The sequence below is a fragment of the Scardinius erythrophthalmus genome (assembly GCF_964197995.2).
Source record: "Scardinius erythrophthalmus genome assembly, chromosome: 11".
Lineage (NCBI taxonomy): Eukaryota > Metazoa > Chordata > Actinopteri > Cypriniformes > Leuciscidae > Scardinius > Scardinius erythrophthalmus.
This window is the reverse complement of record NC_138231.1, coordinates 32,286,596-32,306,560: the sequence shown is the minus strand read 5'-3', so window position 1 is coordinate 32,306,560 and position 19,965 is coordinate 32,286,596. Positions and strand designations below refer to the sequence as shown.

At 38.8% G+C, this 19,965-nt stretch overlaps 1 protein-coding gene across 1 annotated transcript in view; it reads right to left on the bottom strand.

Moving 5' to 3' along the window:
• The window catches only part of cdh2 (cadherin 2, type 1, N-cadherin (neuronal)), a 42,457-nt gene extending 29,594 nt beyond the window's left edge, over positions 1 to 12,863 (bottom strand). Inside the window, exons 1-2 of the mRNA XM_081379051.1 lie at positions 12,587 to 12,863; positions 9,421 to 9,529 (exon numbers count right to left, since the gene is read on the bottom strand). Coding sequence (XP_081235177.1) covers positions 9,421 to 9,529; positions 12,587 to 12,634 — 157 coding nt within the window. The 5' untranslated portion in view covers positions 12,635 to 12,863. The remainder of the gene's footprint in view (positions 1 to 9,420; positions 9,530 to 12,586) is intronic.
• Between the last annotated feature and the right edge of the window lie 7,102 nt (positions 12,864 to 19,965).

Here is a 19,965-nt window from a genome sequence, read left to right as displayed (position 1 = left end):
TTTACGTTAAAAACTGTGTAATCCAAATGGATGGGAATTTTATATGCAATTCAAATACATAAATCTTAAATTTAGGCCTAAATATGGCAGTATGCACCTTTTTACGTTGTTTGGAACCAACATTAAATGAAAAAAATACTGCATGATTTCAGAATACTTTGAAATAGAGCTGGAGAATTAATCATTAAAAGATCGCAATCTCGATTCAAACACCCACACGATCTCATTCCTAAATGAAAATGATTCGCCTGTGTCTTTTACAAAATCACACCAGATCAATCAAATCTGCGCTGCCGCTGACCCAGAGAAAGCAGCTATCATGTATAGGTATGAGGCAGTTTCACAAACAGTCTTTTCAACCCCACGGTATGATTATTTCTGTGTTACAAATATTCAAATTACCACAGAAGTACTGGGATAAAAGTTTTATATTTCGGATATAAACACTGATGTCTACACTTTATGAAAGTAACTTGATGCTTCAAATAACGATTGTATTGATTACATCGTTACACCACTAGGTGTTAAAAAATGTATTTGTCATTGAATCATTCATTCAAGAGATTCGTTCAAAAAGGCTAATTCATCCAGAAATGAAACAAGTGAAGTGCTTATGACTGTGTCATTCGAATCATTCATTCATTCATTTTCCTTTTAAAACAACTTTTTTTTTAAATAGACTGCAGCAATTAACATTTTGTCAGAACCTCTAGTAAATTAAATGTTATTTTGTTTAGTTGTCTGTTCAGAATCATGGAATAATCATGATCTCTGTTGGAAAAAAACAACTAAAAAACATGATTTTCAATTTATCCAGAATCGTGCAGCTCAAACCATTACCAGAACAAACCACTATCCATATTCATTGTAAAGAGCTGCTTGATTATTCTGCTTTTTTATTATCTCCTTTTGTGTTTCACCAAAGAAAGAATATAACACAGGCTTAGACCGTCACCGGGGTAAGTAAATTATTTTTGGGTGAACTATTCCTTTAAGCTGGAGAACAGAAGTCACATGAGCGGGTCCAATTATCACCTCCTGCACCCGCTAACTCCTGTGCCAGCTAATGTCTTTTCTCATTAAACACTAGAGAAATCATTTTAATCGCCATTCCTTCCCCTCCTATTGTGCGTGTGTGCGTTTAAAAAAGCGGACTCATATCGGGTACAGCTGCGATCCATTGTCCTGTATTAAGGTCATGCTAGCTTTACCCCGATCTAAATATATCCCTCCATCTTACGGGAAACGCAAGAATTCCACTTCACACTCTCTTCTCTCGCTTAGCTGCTGACACACCTAAATCAGGCGAGCGAGCTGATAGCAGAAGCAGAGGTGTGAGGAGAAGGGAAACGAGAGGAAGGGTGTAATAATGATGGGACAAGAGCGTTTATACTGCAGAAACCTGAGCGGCGATGGACACATGCCAGTCCAGCTGTCCTCTCTCAGATGTAGACTATCCTCACTCCTGTAAAAACACACACACACTTACAGAGGGGGAAAAAATGACGCATTTGTCTGAGACATGCCGATCTTGGCTTATCCTGATTGTCGGGGGGCTGGAGGGTAAGGGGTACTTACAGCTTAACCGGTGGGCTCTGGTGGCATTATATGTCTTTATATATTTACACACATGCATATGTGAAAAACGGAAATCCAGTGCTGTTGTCAGATGCCATTAGGACAGGATTAACCCGTCGTTCACCATTATCAAATAAACGGCCTTTAGATCTGAATAGCTCATACACTCATGCACAATTACGTCTACAGCTGCAACCTTTTATGGATAAAGATTAGAATAACACAAATACCAGCCAGATTAGGGGTGAGGGGGAGGGTGTTTTGGACGGGTGGCGAGACGGAGACGGGGTAACGTCTGCTGGGTTCGCTGGAATGTGTGTCTATGAAGTGCGTCGACTTGCATTCTTCACGTCCGCGGTAGCCGTCCGCGCCACAAGTCAAGGCAACATAAACACTAATAAAGCATTAAAAGAGCTCCTGCCAGGCATTTTAAACCATCCAACACACACACAACTGTACGCTAAGAGTGTGTGTCCCATATCTTCCCTCTGCAGGATGGGAGAAGGAGAGATTTGGCAGAGCATGAAATAGATCACGGCTAAAGGAGCGCATTTATACACAAACACATACACACACAACACACACAACACACACGCGCACACTCACACACACAAATAGGGAGGAAAGCATCGCTCCATTCAGTGGGCTGTTTTAGCATGGTGGTGTTTTGTTTATTCGCACACTGAATCATTGGGATGGTATTGATGACATCATAATTGGCCTTTCCATGTCATTGCGACACACTAACTGGTTTTGGGAATGATTCATAAATTCACAACCACCATCTAAAATGAACAAGAAAGACATAAAGTCCAGTCATTTGTTTTTGTTCTTTTTTTCTATCGTGCTGTTTTCGTTGTTCTAACTAGCAATGTGTAAAACTACCTAATTTAAAAAAGACTAGTTAAGCAATTGTTCTTAGGGAAGTTATGTGTAATAATTAGCAAGACGAGACGTAATTGCCAAAAAATGTCAACAGTTGAGAGGATCCTTAAAGCTAAGAGCATGCTAATTAAAGCACTGTTATTATATATAAATACACAATATATATATATATGACACATAATGGTAATAAAAAAAACATTTATTTGCATATATAGGCTACATATGAAAATTAAAACCTTAATCCAACATTAAAAAAACACATATAAGTCAAATAGATAAAAAAAAAAAATAGATATATAGATAGATAATATATGAAAATTAAGTATATTGTTCAAAATCAAATAAATATCTTGCATACATATAACATAATAATAATAACACACACATAATTATATACATATCAATATTAAAACTTAAAAAAGTAAAAAAAAAAAAACATTTAAAAAAATATAAAAATGTAGTAGGCCTATATATTACATTGTGTTCTCCATTCCACTCCAACATTTGGATCTAACCTTCATATCTCTCAATCATCCTCTCCCCCAAAAGCCCCTGACTCGGGCTGATGATTGAAACCAGACTTTGAGTGTAGTTCAGCCACCCCCGCATTCTCACAGCGCTCCAGAACACAGTCACCCAGGCATGCACCCAACCGCAAACTCCAGGCACGTAGAGGTCAGTGGCGCTGACCAGTGTGTGTGTGGGAGAGATCGTGAGCAGTGGGCTTCTGAACCGCGGGCTCTGTTTAGCAGCGGTCAGCCTACGATGACACAGTGAGGCCCAAACACAAAAAAAACTGCCTTTTACAGCCAGTGCTGCATAAACACGCTCAGAAACAGAGCTCGGGTTTGCGATCCGATAGGGTACTGTGATTAGCATACATGCCACATAATTACCCGTTTCCTGCGGTTAAACACCATTACTGCCTAAATGATGTCTAAAATGCCTTCTGTTCAACGATCAATAATCCTCTGAGTATGAAAACTCAAACCACACCCATATTTCCCTTTTCTCCTCTGTTTCTCTCTTTTCCTCTCTCCTCCCCTCCTCTTGAACCAATATGGATAGCACAGTGGGAAGGAATCCATCATTACTACGGAAACTAGGGCATCCCGTATGAACTTGCGTAGTGCGTTTGTAAGCATGCGCGTGAGTGCGTGTGACAGTCAAGCACAAAATTAGAAGTTTTGGGGTCACCTGACCTCTGATAACAATGAGCCTGAGAGAATGGAATCAGACAGTTGCCATGACACCAAAGCATCCAATAATAATCCCGCAACAGTCAAAAGGGGCTTACGCGTGCACATGAGAGACAGATAGAGAAGGACAGAAAGACTTGGTGTTGTCTTTGCTCAGTATTCCAACACCCTCAAGCAGTCTCGAAAAGGGGTTCAACAATAAAGACGGCCCTGGGCCCAGTGGGAGAGCGTTTCGGGCCAGTGGACAGGACAGTCTCTTGCTCTTTTGGGCCACTGTTGCGCGTCTACATTTACGTTCATTAATCAAGTGTTGTTATGCCTTGCAAATATTTGTGTGACATACTGAACATGATTGTTGGATTCAGCTCATTTAAATGCCACACCAAGGCAATGCTATGACTTTATTAATGCTATGATAGACAAATAAATAGATCAAGCTGCTAGCTTTCAATTAGTGTTCTGCATTTTCTTTATTATGTCATCAAAACAATATTTGTATTTGATTGTGTACCAAATTTTATATGAATATTTTATAGTACATTTATATTTCATTATATATTGATTGTATACTTATTTTCCTAAAACCATGGTTAAGCTTTGACTTGTGATCGACTTACTGTAGCAATGGGTTAAACAGTCAGTAATAATCAAATCAGTTTGTTTTCAGGTGTTTTTAATTATTATTTTACTACAAATATTGAAATTAAAAATCAAACATATATATTTTATAATTCTATACTTGTTCATATTGTATATTTTATTATTTTATAGTAAATTTATTTTTAATTATAATGTACAGATTTTTTAATTACTGTTTTTCTAACACATTTTAAAATGCTACTAAAAATAAATCTTATTTGCAGTGGGACCAGTGAAAATGTTGGCAGGGCAAGTGCAAATCTGATCGACTGGGACACCACCAAAAGAAAAAAAAGAAAAAGAAAAAAATCCTTATTGTTGATCCCTGCGTAAGCTTTGCCAAAACTACAATCCAGCTCCATGAGCAGCCAATGACAACCATTGAACATGGCCTGAGTACAGTTGTCTGATGTCATTCTTTACTCTTCGAAAACAGCTTATGTGTTAGAGCAAAGTACTACTTTAAGTACTATCAGTCGAAATGGCTGATGCCACACTGGACAGGTTCCACGCCTCCCCCTGCGGCACCAAACCTTGAGACCAGCTGACTAAAGAAACATTGTGAGATTTGTACAGCGATTTAACGCAACATTAACAGGTGCACATACACACAGACACTAAAGAGAGAGTGCCGGATATCGTGGTTCACAGTAATCCTGGTATGTCTGGTACAGACCACCCGAAATTTATATTGAACTATAACGTTCAAAGGTCTAGTTTTTTTCTTTGTCTTTCCCAGGTTCACAACCCAAGGATGAATCCATTCTTTCTCTTTCTTTTTCTTTATTTCTTTTCCCACATGCATCAACTCTCTCACATATGCATGCTCTAATCAATACTCTTAGGGTCTTTGTTTTGCCAGATCGATTTAGGGTAATGAAGTCCATGTGGCTAAATCCTACACGGAAAAAGAGAGAAGGATTGTCAAGCTCAGAGGTTTGACCGTATGCGGATCAGAGGTTGAAGCTTTAGTTTAGAGAGGTCACGTTTTATTCTCATCCGTTCTTTTTTACCTCTTTAACATAGACTACCTCTCCCCACACGGTCATTAAGTAAGCACGTCCGTCCTCCTTTTGCATAAAGAATCGTGAAGATGCATGCGTGCACATTTCTCCAGCCTTAAAGAGATAGGCTAGTTCCCCTAAAAATGAAAATCCTGTCATCATTAATTCACCCTCATGTAGTTCCAAACCTGTATGAGTTTCATTCTTCTTTAGACAACAACGAACCCATTTTAATACCACTGAAACATTTTTCTAAACAATTTCTTTTGTGTTTCACAAAAAATAAAAGTCACATAAGTCTGGAATGATTTCAGTTTTCATTTTTGGGTGAACTATCTCTTTAAATGAAGACAGAAAGCGCAGTTGTTGGCGATGTGATCTTTAAAAACTATGACAGCAAAGGCCAAACTGGGTGACTCGCGCTGTCACTCAAGTAAAAGGGGCGAATTAGGACTGAACTGCACTCTGGGACTCCAATTTTTGTGGTGAACTAAGTAGGGAACAATCCACTCCTGTAAAGCTTCCTCTCAGCCGGGGTTTTAAGGTTTTTGGTGTCTTTTTTTTTTTTGGTTAATTAAAAATGTCAGCTCATTATCACATGTATATGAACACAACAAAGAATTTCGGTGCCTGAACAAATAAGACAATGGCATGCTTGGTAATCTTTAGACAGCTCATTAGGTACTTCATATTAAATTTAAAAACACTGAAAGGACAAAGCACCAGGAGTGCCCACCCCCCTCTCTCCCAAATTCTACCTCTCTCTCTCCCTCTCTCTGTTTTTTCTCTCGCTCCCCTTGCTCTCTGTATTCCCGTAACCGTTCTTTAATTCCACCTCAGTCAGCCCATTGAGGGGCAGTGAACCGCATGCTGATGACCTCACTGACGCATTCTGATTGGTCAATCTCAGTGACCAACAGCCCCCACATGGGCCAGACAAAAAAGCCACTCTGTCTCTGTCGCTCTCTCTCCCCCCTCTCTGTGTTGACTCATTATTGTTTTTCAGCTCTTTTCTTTTACTTGTTCACAGAAAACAGGCAGAGCGGAAAGTTGTGTTTTGTGCGCTCTGATCGGAAGTGTTCAAAAACAAACACCGCCTTCTGGCTTGGTGTGATGTGTGCACGCCAATACGGTAATCACCTCTCACCCACTGCATCTTCCTCTGATCATTTGCTCTCTCCTGTTTTAAAACAGATCAAACAAGGTACAAAACGAGTTCCTGTGAACACAAGGAGGACACAGATTGAGAGAGAAATTCGTGAGTTAAGAGACTTCAGTGAGGTAATTCATAGGGAAAAAAGTTACAAAATGACTCCTCCAGTAAAACAAGTTTGTATTAAACTTCAAAGCGTTATCTCTGTTCAGAAGAGATGGGAGAATTATAAGAGGAAAAGAAAAACAGATGAAAGCTGGAGAAGAGGCTTAGGAGACCTAAAATGGAAAAAATTGTTTACTGGCATCTAGTAGGGCTGTGCAATACCATGAATATTCATGATTTTTTTTCCAATGGATGAATATTTCCATGGATAACACAATGATTTTCCTAAAAATGAAAAAAAGCGTATTACAAAGTAATTTACATTAAACTCGTTTCTCAATCTGAATGTCTCAGGTGGACTTGGTGTGTTTGATTTATTTCCATGAATCATATAGGCTAAGACAATAATAAGAAGTTTCTTGAGCATCAAATCAGCATACTGGAATGATTTCTGAAGGATCATGTGACACTGAAGACTAATGATGCTGAAAATCTACTATCCATATGTGTGTACAAATGAAAATGAGTAAATAACTCACTTGTGTTCATTTAATGCAAAATAAGTAGGAAAAAACATGCCTTGATTTTTTTTCTTACTTAGCAACAATGGTTGTTGTCAATTGACATGTATAAATATATATAAACATAATAAATAGTCAACAGGAAAAAAAGTAGCCTACTTTTGTTTTACTTTTATTATGGACATTTCCAGACTCACAGGAAGGAAATTAAAATCCTTCAGCGCTGCAAAGACTGCATAAGCACATTCTTTGGGTACGAATCACCAAGTGGGCTCAGTGAGACAGCACTAACTGTACATTCCTCTGTCCCACTTAAAAAGAAAAGGAGGGACCGAGGGGGAGAGAGAGTGAAAGAGAGGCTGCAGGGGAGAAGAGAAAGTCTTCATCCCTAAGTCATTTGCCTAAAAAGGATGTGATGAATGAATGTCAGGGACACAAAACATCCACCTCATGTTTAACAAGAGACTCACCCAGTCCTCAGTCAGGAGGGGTGAGATGGAGAAAGAGTGAAGGGGGAGGGAGGAAGATAGAAAGCAAATTCTTGTGTCCACTGGCAAAAGGCACTGTGCGTAACAGAGTTCACATTGACTTGCTAACCGTACAGGCCGAAATGGTAATGAAACAAGAGCCGCTTTTGTGTTTGCATGGTCAATGCGATACAGCTCACCTTTCCACAGAAAAGGACATAGGAAGTGAATCAGTGAGTCAACTGTGAGATCAAATGACTGGTCTATGTGAGCACAATACAACTCGGCCATCAGCAGTTCCTGACTCACGCTCACACACTTGGGAAATTCCTATCAGGGTGTGATATGTTGACCCTCAGTGTGAAATTTAAAGCTAGTGTTATCACTTTTATTGTAATTGTCACAGGTATGTGCGTGTGTTTGTCCCACAGTTCACAAATAGACCTCAAGAGGCACAAAGCTACAGCTTGTGACCGTCTGTTCGTATTCCACAACTCGCTCTTCCACGGTAACCCATGAATAAGTCAACGATATGGAAATGTAAAAATAATATGTCACTTGTTAGAAGTCAAGTAATACACAAGAAAAAGAGAACAACTCCCTGGCTCTTTGGAACAAAAATATTTTGCTTAGTGATACAACCAAAACTATTCTCCCGAAACAGCAAAAAAATACATTTTCGGTTTCGGCCAAAATAGTTTTTGAGGGACCAAACGTTTAATTAGACGTGTTTTGACTGTTTCAGCATTTGACATATTTCATCCACACAACTATAAGCTATAAGCTCTACATTGATATATGGATGTAAACAAGTAGGCAGTGCAGATGCACTTTACCACGACAGAAAAATGATGCTAGAATAGCAATATGTCAAATTTGTTGGGCTGAAATATTGCGGGGCGGCTCAACAATGACTGGTTTAATCAACAATATTCCGAATTCATTTACTCTCATTTTCGGCTAAATGAAAACTAGTTTTGGTAACACTTTTTTATTTTGACGTTATTGCATGTACTTACTATAGTAATAACAGTAAATTATGAATGATTACAAGTAACTAACCAAAACCAAACCCTAACCGTAACTCTATAGTAAGTACATGTAGTTAATTAATATTACTCAGTACTTATTTGAGTAAGTACAATGTACGACACCTTAAAATAAAGTGTAACCCTGTTTTTTGTTGGTGTTTCAGCAAACAAAAAATTTGGTACACCACTAATTTTGCTATAAAATATTTTGACTGAATCATGAGCCATAGCTGTAACTGGTGGATTAGTTTCGTTTATCTACTGGAAATGTTGAACATGTAGTTATGGCCTTTTTACGACATCATAATTAAACAGGACGCGAGGATGTTATAAGGCCTCCCAAGTTTACAGCCGCAGCACAAATGTGGCCCCTGCCGGATTGACAGATTGTATTGAGATGGCTGACTGGGATCTGTGCCATCGACTGACTGTATGGATACGGACTGGTCCAATCAATGCTATCGATCACGACAGGGGGGTTTCGACCACGGCGGGGGAGGGTGATTCAGCCCCCCAAATATTTCACACTGTGACCCTTCAAAACACATTCCACCAAAACACTGAGCTGTTCTCCCTCTCCAGCTCCTTTCTTTCACTCACACATATATCCCCCTCTATAAACACCCCCGCTAAATCAACCCTAACACTTAACCCCCTCCCCCTTCTCGTTCTTTCACATACACACATAAAGCCCACCCTTCCCCCATCCTCCCTCCCTCTCTTTCTCTTCCCAACAGAATCAGGGTGGAAACCGAAGCATGGTGAGGGAGCGTTTTGCAGCACATGTTCGAATTGCATTTATTACGAGAATAAATGCAAAGAAAACATCTTTGTTTACCTTTAAGAAGAAATTGTCCCTCGGTGATGACGTCGGCAGTCATGACGTTGTACTCGTTCTCTGTGAAGCCCGGTTGACATGGCATTGCCCCCGTGCCCTGGACTGCCACCTGCCAAAAAACACAAAAGCACCAGACAAATTAATCCCCCGATTAATGGTGATTAATAAACATCGCCCCTCAGCACGAGCCAACCTCCACCGCGGCGAGAGCCAAATATCCAGAATCCCGAGAGGAATCGATGGACATAACGATCACGCTCTTTCACCATAAACAGAGGAAATGAGGCAGAACTCACCTCAAGAAAAGCACAGCGATGAGACTTTCCAGAGCCGCCGAGTCCATCGATCAAGCTCCAAATCAACTCTTTAAATTAGCAATGCTATTGTATTTTTCACCGATTACTCGCTAATTTGCAGCAGATCGGCGAGATTAAATAAGGTTCATTGCGTGATGATTTACCGGGTTGCTTTTGTATTACGCCATTTTTCTTCATTCTGCTTTCCCCAAAGGATAGCGAGGGGTTTCTATCTCCCCTCCTCCCCCCTCCGGCACCAGGGCATCTGTTATTTTGAGGTGGGTGTAATTAGACTGATGAGGTCAGGAGGGCGAGACGTTAGAAAAGCAGAGCTGACCAGGCTACGCATACTCTGCCTTGAATGGCGTGGTCTGGTGGAGCACTTATCACATAAAAACACAAACACACACTTGTGCAGCTGCCGTAAGCACTCCGGCGACAGGTCACAAACCCCTTCTTTATGGCTTACGTTTAAAACAGGCGAGCACACCTAGCCTTTAACAGGCAGGACAAAGACTTATTCATCCTTGACTTGTCTAATAAGAAAATAAACCACCAGCATTGAGTCATTCTGTCTTAATAGCATGAGCTGATATGACAACTCAAAGTCTGAATCTTTGTGTAGGCAAATAGGTGAATTTGGCTTTTAAAGGATGCTTGAGAAGATCAAAGGTGATGTCCACTGTGAAACAGCCTCTTTGTGTTGGAATAAGATCAGAGGCTTGAAGAAGACGACTGGCTGTGTTTGTTAATGGCCCCATAGTCAATTAATCAAACATGTTAATTTGTAAGCTCGGTGGATGCTGACTTAATGCCCTACACACAACGACCAATCAAACATTTGCTTTTGTGCTAACAAAATCATCATCAACCATGAGCTATAATTCCTCATTTTTTTGATGTCGTCATCTGGTGTATCTGCAGAGCCCCTATATAAAGCTGGCACTACATGGGGTGTGTTTGAAAATCTGACTTTAAACTGTCCTGTCAGCAATTGCTTAGCAATATGCTGCCTCTGCACATCCACACAGAGCGAATGATTCTAGATGGAGCCGCACCAGCAGCCCTGCTGACATGAAGAATCAGAGGCAGCACACGCTATAAAGCCAATGGCGATCGTGTAAAGACACTGTCAGTATAGGAATTTATAGTACCTGAGATAAATTACAATGAGATTTGTGGTATAATTAAAATACTTTTTAAAAAGCATCTTTAAAAAGTGCAGTGATTCTTTATTCGCAAACACCGCTTTTAAAAAGCGATTATTTTGCACCATCGCTTGGTTCTTGACATAGTAGCATGGTGTATTGTGCTCGAAACATTCCTGTTAATAGTTTATTTTTTATTAGCCTATTATTAATGAGTCTGTTTATTACAATGTCATGTCTTGAGTTTGTTGCAGTCATGATTCAAAACATCAAGCCATTTAGAACCTATATAATTTTTATTACACTATAGCCTACAAACTATTGGCTGAAAACGTTTACGCTATAAAAAAAAAAAAAAAAAAAAAAAACTTGGTTCTATTTTAACCAACCTTGTTTGTGAATTGACTAAACTGCCATTTAATCAATTTGTAAACATCTTTCCAGTAGCCTAAGTTTAATTTTTTAACAGGATCGTGACGATTCAATAAATCATTCAGTTGTTCGCTTGAGAACAATTCAGCTCAGTTCGCTCACGAAATCGGTTCAAATGACACACTTGAAAGATTCGACTCAAATTGATTCGTTCACCAAGCGGACATCGCTATCAAACAGCAGAGGGGTTTTAAACATGTGGAACTGTTATAACACGCACACAAACAACAGTAAAATGCGACATTGATGTTGCACTTTAAAAAAAAACTTGTCGCAATAAGACATTTACGTGTACAGGACTGCAGCAGTCCACAAATACAATAAAAACATTGAAACCCGGACCAAATGGCTCATGGCCAAATGTTAACTTTATTGCCACGCAGATTTCAAACGTTTAGTTCCATCATAACTTAACAATTTCGCTATAGTAATTCCTCATTTGAGTGTGATGGAACTGTAACACGACGTTCAAATGTTAATTCTGCTGGACTCGGCATTTTCAGCAATTCAGAGGGCAGCAGACCCAAAACCTGACAGCACGACTCATTTCACCGCTCGATGATTCGGGTTAGAGTGATTTGTCATATTTGGGTTACGCACAGACCCGTTGTTCGCCGTGAGATTTCGCATTTGCACATCTTAAAAGAGATCGAGTCCGCGGAAGAGGACAGTCGCCTCGCGGCAGCCTCAATGAGCTGCTCATTAACTGATTATTGTAACATTTGTTTCATCACTCGTAAAGGGGCCATTGTGACCTATTCACCTCCTCGAGGGCAACTTTTCAATCTCGTGCCAAAAGAAGCAAAAGCTCACTTGAAACCCCGCATTCATCTGCGACTGGCTCCGGTTCAGCACGGGACGGTTTGAACGGGGCTGCTAGTACAATCCAACGGCTATACAACATAGCAAAAAAAAAAAAAACATCGCACACAGTCTAAACCTTTTGTGAATATCTGGGACACAATGATAACATAATAAAAACTGTCTAGAATTGCATTCGAAGAAAATTAGATGCGACATGAAGTCTTTAACCGTTCGAGACCATCAGAAAACCGTTATTTGATCTAGACACTGACGCCCTATTTAAATATTCTGGCACTAACATAAAGTGTTCATCTGTATTTTGACTAATACATGCACATAAATAATTGCTCTACAGTTAACATCTAGAGTAGGCTATAAATTCTAGCAATTACAGACACGCCAAACCCCAAACATAAAGCAGCATCGCTATAACGCACAGCTCGTGCCCGATCGAGCGCACATCGCTTTTCGGACCCTTCATTTTACCTGCAGAGCGGCGAGAAGCCCCAGCATCACGCCTCCCGAACGGTACATCGTTTAAATTCCGTCCTTTGTGAAGAAACCGATAGAGTTTGGCCGTTTTCCGCTGCGTTATAATGTTCCGTAAGGTAGCGGCGGCATGTAGCGACAGAATCGTTCCTCCGTCTCTCTCTGGCACTGATCCGTGCTGCTCTCGGTCTGGTACTGACGCTCCGCTCGCTCGAGCACTTCTACGGCAGAGACGCGCTCTCAGTGGCGCCCTCTAGCCACGCTCAGTGGTACTGCGCCGGAGAGGGGGCTCCTTTCCTTCTGTCACCCCCTTCAGCCTCCGGAAGACAAGACCCCGCCTCCTTCACTACAACAAAAGGAAGATCTTCTTTCTTTAACCCCACCCCAACCCCTTAATTCCCACTAAATCGGCAAGAGGGACCGAGAATTCCTGGATTTAAAGTGCATGTCTCATGCTAGTGGGCTACTTTGAAAACCTAATGTTGTGGTAGTACTTCTGAAAGCATTGTTAAAAACCTCATGTAAGAGATAATGTACAGTAAGCGGTCATGATTGCAAAATAAACCTGACAGGGTGATCAGGACCCCTAAGAAGCTCAAATAAATATGGATAGCCTATGGAATATTGATTAGAACTGAAATTATTTTATTTTGTGAGAAGAGACCGAGAAGTGTTACAACAAATTCATGTCGCCGTAGTCCTGATCAACCTGTCAGAGTGTATCTGGTCACACTTTAGATTAGGGTCACCAATAACTAACTATTAACTATGACTTTTGCCTAAATAAATTCATAATTACTGCTTATTAATAGTTAGTAGATGTTAAGTTTAGGTGTTGGGTATGGATTAAGGGATGCAGAAAATAGTCATGCAGAATAAGGCATTAATATGTGCTTTATAAGTACTAATAAACAGCTAATATCCTAGTAATATGCATGCTAATAAGTAATTGTTAGAATTGGACCCTAAACTAAAGTGTTTCCGGAATATTTTTGTAGAATCCGCAGAGCATAGATAGTAAACATTGGTTTTTGAGATGAATGGTCAGTTATACAGAATGTTTGATCACTGAATGACCAATTAAAATCAAGTATTCCAGAGACCTGTGTAATAAATCCTGACAAAGTAACTCAATATAAGCCAATTTGGCTTTAGTTATGGCAAAAATTTCATGAGTATCAGATGGGGAAAATTATGGCTGTCTTATGCTGTGAATCTTAAATAGTGTGAATTGACAATGTAAATGGATTTTATGACAGTGCTGAAACTTGATTAGGGGATTTGCTCAGGTGATGTCTTATTCCACTGCTGTCTTGTGGGCATGACTGCGTCTCTAGTCGTGACAGGCAGGGACAGGGACAGGGAAACTGGCACTTGGAGTGCCTGTGACAGCAGCGGATGTCTATGGAGCAGATGTCCTGTGCGCTCTGAGAGAGTCTCCGGTCATCACCGCGCACCACCATCTGCTCATCATTACCGGCCCGGCCGAAACACACAAACACACACACACACACACCAACCGTGGAGCCGCCGGTCTGTCTCAGTGACATCAGAGAGGTTGGCCTTGACAGAGAGCGAGAGAGATAAGCGATAAGAGGGGGGAACAGTGGGGAACCTGTATCCCAGCATCAATGTTTAAAGGGATAGTTCAACCAAAACATCCACCATTTACACATTCAATGCCTACATGAATTTCTGAAGAATGACGACTTTCTTTTTAATAGATTTTTTGTTGTTGTTGTCACATTAGACATTGACAGCCCCGGTCTTCATTCACTTTCATTATGAAAAAGTGAAAATATTAACCTAAAAAATTGCCTTTTTGGTTCCAATGAAGAAAGAAAGAAATCCAGGTTTAGAATGACATGAGGGTGAGTAAATGATGACAGAATAAAAAAAAAAAAACACAAAGTCTATCTTTGTACAGTGGTGTTACCTGGGAATTTCATCACATTCGTATGTTTCAGGATTGTGTATTGTCTTTGGCACTGTTATTTTTCTGAATTTATTGTTGACTGGTCTACTAACAGAACTGGACAAGTGATATCTTGTGTTCTCAATACGAAGGTTTTCAAAGTTACCTGGATGGCAAACTATAAATTATTTGTTATATTATCTTCCTTCCATCTCAGTAAGGTCCTGGAACTGCTTCATGGATCCTTATAACATTCTATCAGCTTATACACATTTATACTAAAAAAGTTAATAAGTGCTATCTTGCAGGATTGGGCAAAATTCAGACTTTAAGAACGGCCTCCTATACATATAATGAGTGTGAATTTGGATTCAAATGGTTTCAGTTCACAGGATGTTGAACTGGAATTTGAATGGGAATGTTAAGAAGAGGATTTTCTCTGTTATTCAAAGGAATTCAATACAGTCACAAAACATACAATGGCATCCTTAATTTACAAATAAATTTACAAATGGCTGCATTTATTCAATCAAAAATGCAGTAAAAACAGTAATATTGCAAAATATTAAAATAACTTTTGTCTATTTGAATATATTTTAAAATGTATTTGATTTCTGTTTTTTTTTAGCAGCAATTCAGCATATTAAAATGATTTATGAGTAATGATGCTGAAAATTCAGCTTTGCATCATAAGAATAAATTACATTTTTAAATTGATCAAAGTATAAAACAATTATTTTAAATTGTAATTATATTTCACAATATTACAGTTTTTACTGTATTTTTGATTAAATAAATCTGTGAGCATAAGAGACTTCTTTCAAAAACATTAACAAATTGTAAGTTTCCAAACTTTTGACAGGTGTTGTGTGTATGTGTGTGTATATATACATTCAAATTAAATACAAATTTCTATAAAATGAATACCTCTAAATACCTCATAAAACCTATAATACCTCAACCATAGCAGTTCATTCAATACTTAGTTTTTATTTTTATTTTTTTTCATTTAACTTTAAAGTTTTAGTAATTTAGTAACTGTGTGTTTCAGTTATTTTAGTGCATCAAATTTAACTAAATTAAAGTGAGACTTTTTTTTTAATCAGTTAATGTTTATTTTATTTCAAGTATTAAGTTTTTGTTTTAGTTAACTACAATAACCCTGATTCCATTTTAATTCCACTTTTTTAAATCCAAATTGCAAGTGTGCGTCACTGCATCCTGTTTGTTTCAAATTCAGGAAGTGAACTGGAATTTAACATTCATTCTTAATTCAATTCTCATGACATGCAATTCTGCTACCTTGTGCCTTACTTGATCGTTATGGTAACAGCAATTCATTGAGGTTGAAATGTTGATTGGCCCATTATGAACAACTAATAGCAGCGACTACTTAATAGTCACACATATTTAGCTGCTTAATGAATTATTTGGGAGCAAATGGCCAGCGAATTCCTCTCAAAATCTATATAGACACAGTCCACTACTCTTGCAATGCTAAAAGCATTATGGTCAGAACAGCACATTTTGGTCAGCTAGCTAACTAGCCATCCCTTCTCATGGGAGGCCGCCCCACATTTGAGCTTCAGACTCCCTACAGACTCGAGAAATCATTTGTTTTCCTTTTTTCCAGACTACATTCTCCATGCTCTGAACCATATTTCAACCATACATGTTTTTCATGCCCTGACGTCCCTTTGAGTCATGAGTCATGCTGAATTGCAGCATCTGCAATATGAATAAATTGAAATTGTGCAAATATAACACTGTCCCATAAGGATATATGGAGATTTACTAGTACTGTCATCATATGATCCAGAAGTATTTAGAATCCAAGCATGAATGATGCAGGAGACATGCAGGAAACTGTAGCTCATTATTAATTTACTTCACAGTGATTGGCTTTTGAATGGGGATGCAAAGTTTCATTGGTCCACTGAGAGATGGATATGGAGGTATTAGAGTACTTTAACAGTTATTAGGGTTAAAGGTTGCACTGAGAGTGTTTTTTGAGTTCATTGCCTATATGCTTATATGAGATGTGTTTTACATATTCAGGTTATTGTATCATAGAGGACACTCTTAAAGGGATAGTTCACCCAAAGATAAAAATTGTCATCATTAAAGGCCCGACAAAGCGAAATGGAAGAACGTGTGATATGTACAAAAAGTTAATTTAGGAAGTTTTAAAAGTTCGCTTCGGATGGTTCGATCTACGTCTGTGAAAATGATGTAATAGGTTGGTGGGGCTCTGTGGTTCCGGCCTCTTTGACGCAGGAATCTTCTCTGGTTCATTTCTCCTGTTAAGTCCGTTGAGCCAACCCGATCTCACGGCAATTCATGCGTATTTTACGAGGTGGCTAATTCGTACGAATTCATACGACCTCACGCGTACGAATTTGTAAAATTTTTGCTAAATCATACATATTTTTGCTAAATCGTACATATTTTTGCTAACTCGTGTTGAAGAATTTCCTTTGTTTCATGTGAAAGTCTGAATACTGTAAGCAGAAAATGGGTCACAAGGATAAGAGAATGGAAAAGTACCCCAAAAGTCTGTAAATGCAGGTGCTGGGATGCGCTGGCAGAAAAACGTGTTTTTTGAGATGTTCCACCAATAGAAGAAGGTCTAGGGAGAGATGTTTTTAATGGTGGCAAGGCCACAAGGAGTGACAAAGAAGAAGAGATAGATATGAGGGTGCCCATTGGGAACCTAGCGATAAGAAAAATATAAGACATGAACACTGGCCATTGTAACCTCAGATGACCAGCTGGCTTCTCACTTTGTTGCCTGTCAATAAAGTTAATTCTTCTGACCTGGAACCTCAACTTTGAGAAACTTCTTTGAGACCTGAACCAAGGACTTCAAATTTGCCATAACTTAATAACTTGAGACCTGAACCAAAAAGAACTTTGAATTTGCCACAACACTCGTAAACCACTTACTCACTCGTGCGAATTCGTATAAATTGGTCGTGAGATAGCGTTGGATGAGCTCAGATGGGAGTAAAAACATGAGCACACTGAAGAGTATGAATTGAAGTTGGAATTCTAATAGAAATATACTGTTATTTTTTTTTTCATGTTTATTACAGTAAAGCTGCTTGTTTTAAGCATTATACTGTATTGAATACAGTGCTATATAAATAAGCATGACTTGGCTGGAGTGCCGAATTGCAGAATTTGTTTAAACATATCCACGTCACTATGATCAGATGTCATTTTTGTCATGTTTATTTTGTCACTGAGAGGAGAGCGTGCAGCAAACACTTACATATTCATCAAACGACACTCGTAGCAGTGTAGTGTTTGTCGGGATGTTCGCTAACAATATATCGCTGCAAAGGTATTTCAAACTTCTTTTTACCGTTTTTAAACGTTAAAAAAACTTGAATATATCGTCAGTATATTTACTCACCCTCATGTCGTTCTACACCTGCATGACTTTCTATTCAACACAAAAGAAGCAATTTTGAAGAATATCTGTATCCATAATGAAAGTCACTGGGGTCCAAAATAAAACAACGACATCAGTGTGAGTAAACGATGGCAGAATTGTGTGTGTGTAGATGTGTGTTAGCTGCCCCTTTAAGACTAAATGCAATTATGTACGGTCAATGACTTCAGTTTCGTTCTCTATCTCTCTTTTTCTGTAGTGATTGTTCCCTGAGGGAGGCAAGTTATGAGAAAGCTCTGATCCTATCTCTTACTTATCCCATTAGCATGCCACTGCGTGCATAGTGAGTTTGAGATGCTCTGCATGTTGCATGTGTATGTGTGTGTGTGTGTGTGTGTGTGTGTGTGTGTGTGTGTGTGTGTGTGTGTGTGTGTGTGTGTGTGTGTGTGTGTGTGTGTGTGTACGTGCTTTGAGGTAAGTGGGGTCACATTCTCATGCACTTCACTACAGTGTGTCTAATAGTCTACATTCTAAATCCGTTCCTTCACTTTTCCATCAAAGCATCTTTCCTTTTTTCTTGTCCTGTTTTTCCTCCAGCTTTCACCTTAGGCCTCGAAGCACTAAGAAACTTGGAAAAGACAATCCACTTTGAAAGGCTTCATGACAATCTTCTAAAAGTCACAATCAAAACAAAGTATCAAACCATATCAAGTGTAAAAACAACAATGGTGCTGCGTGAATGGTTCTGATCTAAATGTCAGCTGCCACAACAGGTTTATATGTATGAGTGAGCTGCAGAATTTGCATTCAATACTCCGCTCTTCATAACCATTTGTAAACCATCATCTTATAAGCTCAAATGAAATGCACACTTTAACGTGCCTTTTATATTCTATTTGCATCTTTGTATATTAAACACGAAGAAGATATGCTTTACTATCTGACACATTTTGTGCAATAATGGTCTGTCATATCCAGGTTGTGAAAGTGAAATCTGTGGTAGTGGCTGGAAATATCATTAAACACTTTTTTCTTTTCTTTTCTTATGCCGTATGAGAATCTTATTTTGCTCAGTTGCTCGACAGAAAACCAATTGGGTTGTTCAGGGAAAGCAGGAATGTTTTAGATTTCCATTAACAGAAGATACTTAAAACAAATACTAATCATGGGTGCACTAATCTTAGAACACACACACACATCTAAATGGGGACATTCCATAGACGTAATGGTTTTTATACTGTACAAACTGTATATTATACCCTCTTACACTAGCCCTATCCCTAAACCTACCCATCACACAAAACTTTCTGCATTTTTACATTTTTAAAAAACACCCTTAATTACTATATTTTTATACCAGATTTACAAATGAGGGCATCCCTAAAGGGAGGTTTTTGGCCCGAACATGAAACCACATACAAAACCACATACAAAAAACACACTCACTGTAACAGTGGAAACAAGAAAAGAACGTGCCATGTTATGGTAATATGAAGGAATCTTATGTATTGCTTTTTCACAGGTGTTTTACCAGTATTTTGAACTGTGCTTTGCATTTAGTTATGTTTTATGGTTGAAGGAAATGTCTCCAAGTTAACAGAGAAAGTACTGGTAATTTTCTTCCAGGACACTATCTGTTTTTCTACTGAGTTTGTTTCTTACAGTGTAGGCTATTTATTATTAAAAATTAGGACATGAACTCTGAGCTTTAGAGTTGGAGGCATGTCATGAGAAAACGTCAGATGCAGCATGGTAAATTTATTAAAATGAATAAAATTTGTATTATTTTTTAATACAATAAAACTATTTACAGGCACAATATGTAACTTTTTTGCTTCAAAAATCACTATATCTATGTTATGTATATTTTTTTAGTTGTGTACTTACATTATCCCGACTGTTTCCAAAAACTTTCAAACCAGGAGAAATTTGTAATTTAATTCGAAGACACGTCCCGATTCTTTATTTCCGTTTTGTCGCCGTCAATGGCGTCATATCCGCGTTGTCCCTGGTTTCTGCTCGTGCTGCCATAGCAACCAGAGCCGTCTAATAGTAACCAAAGCG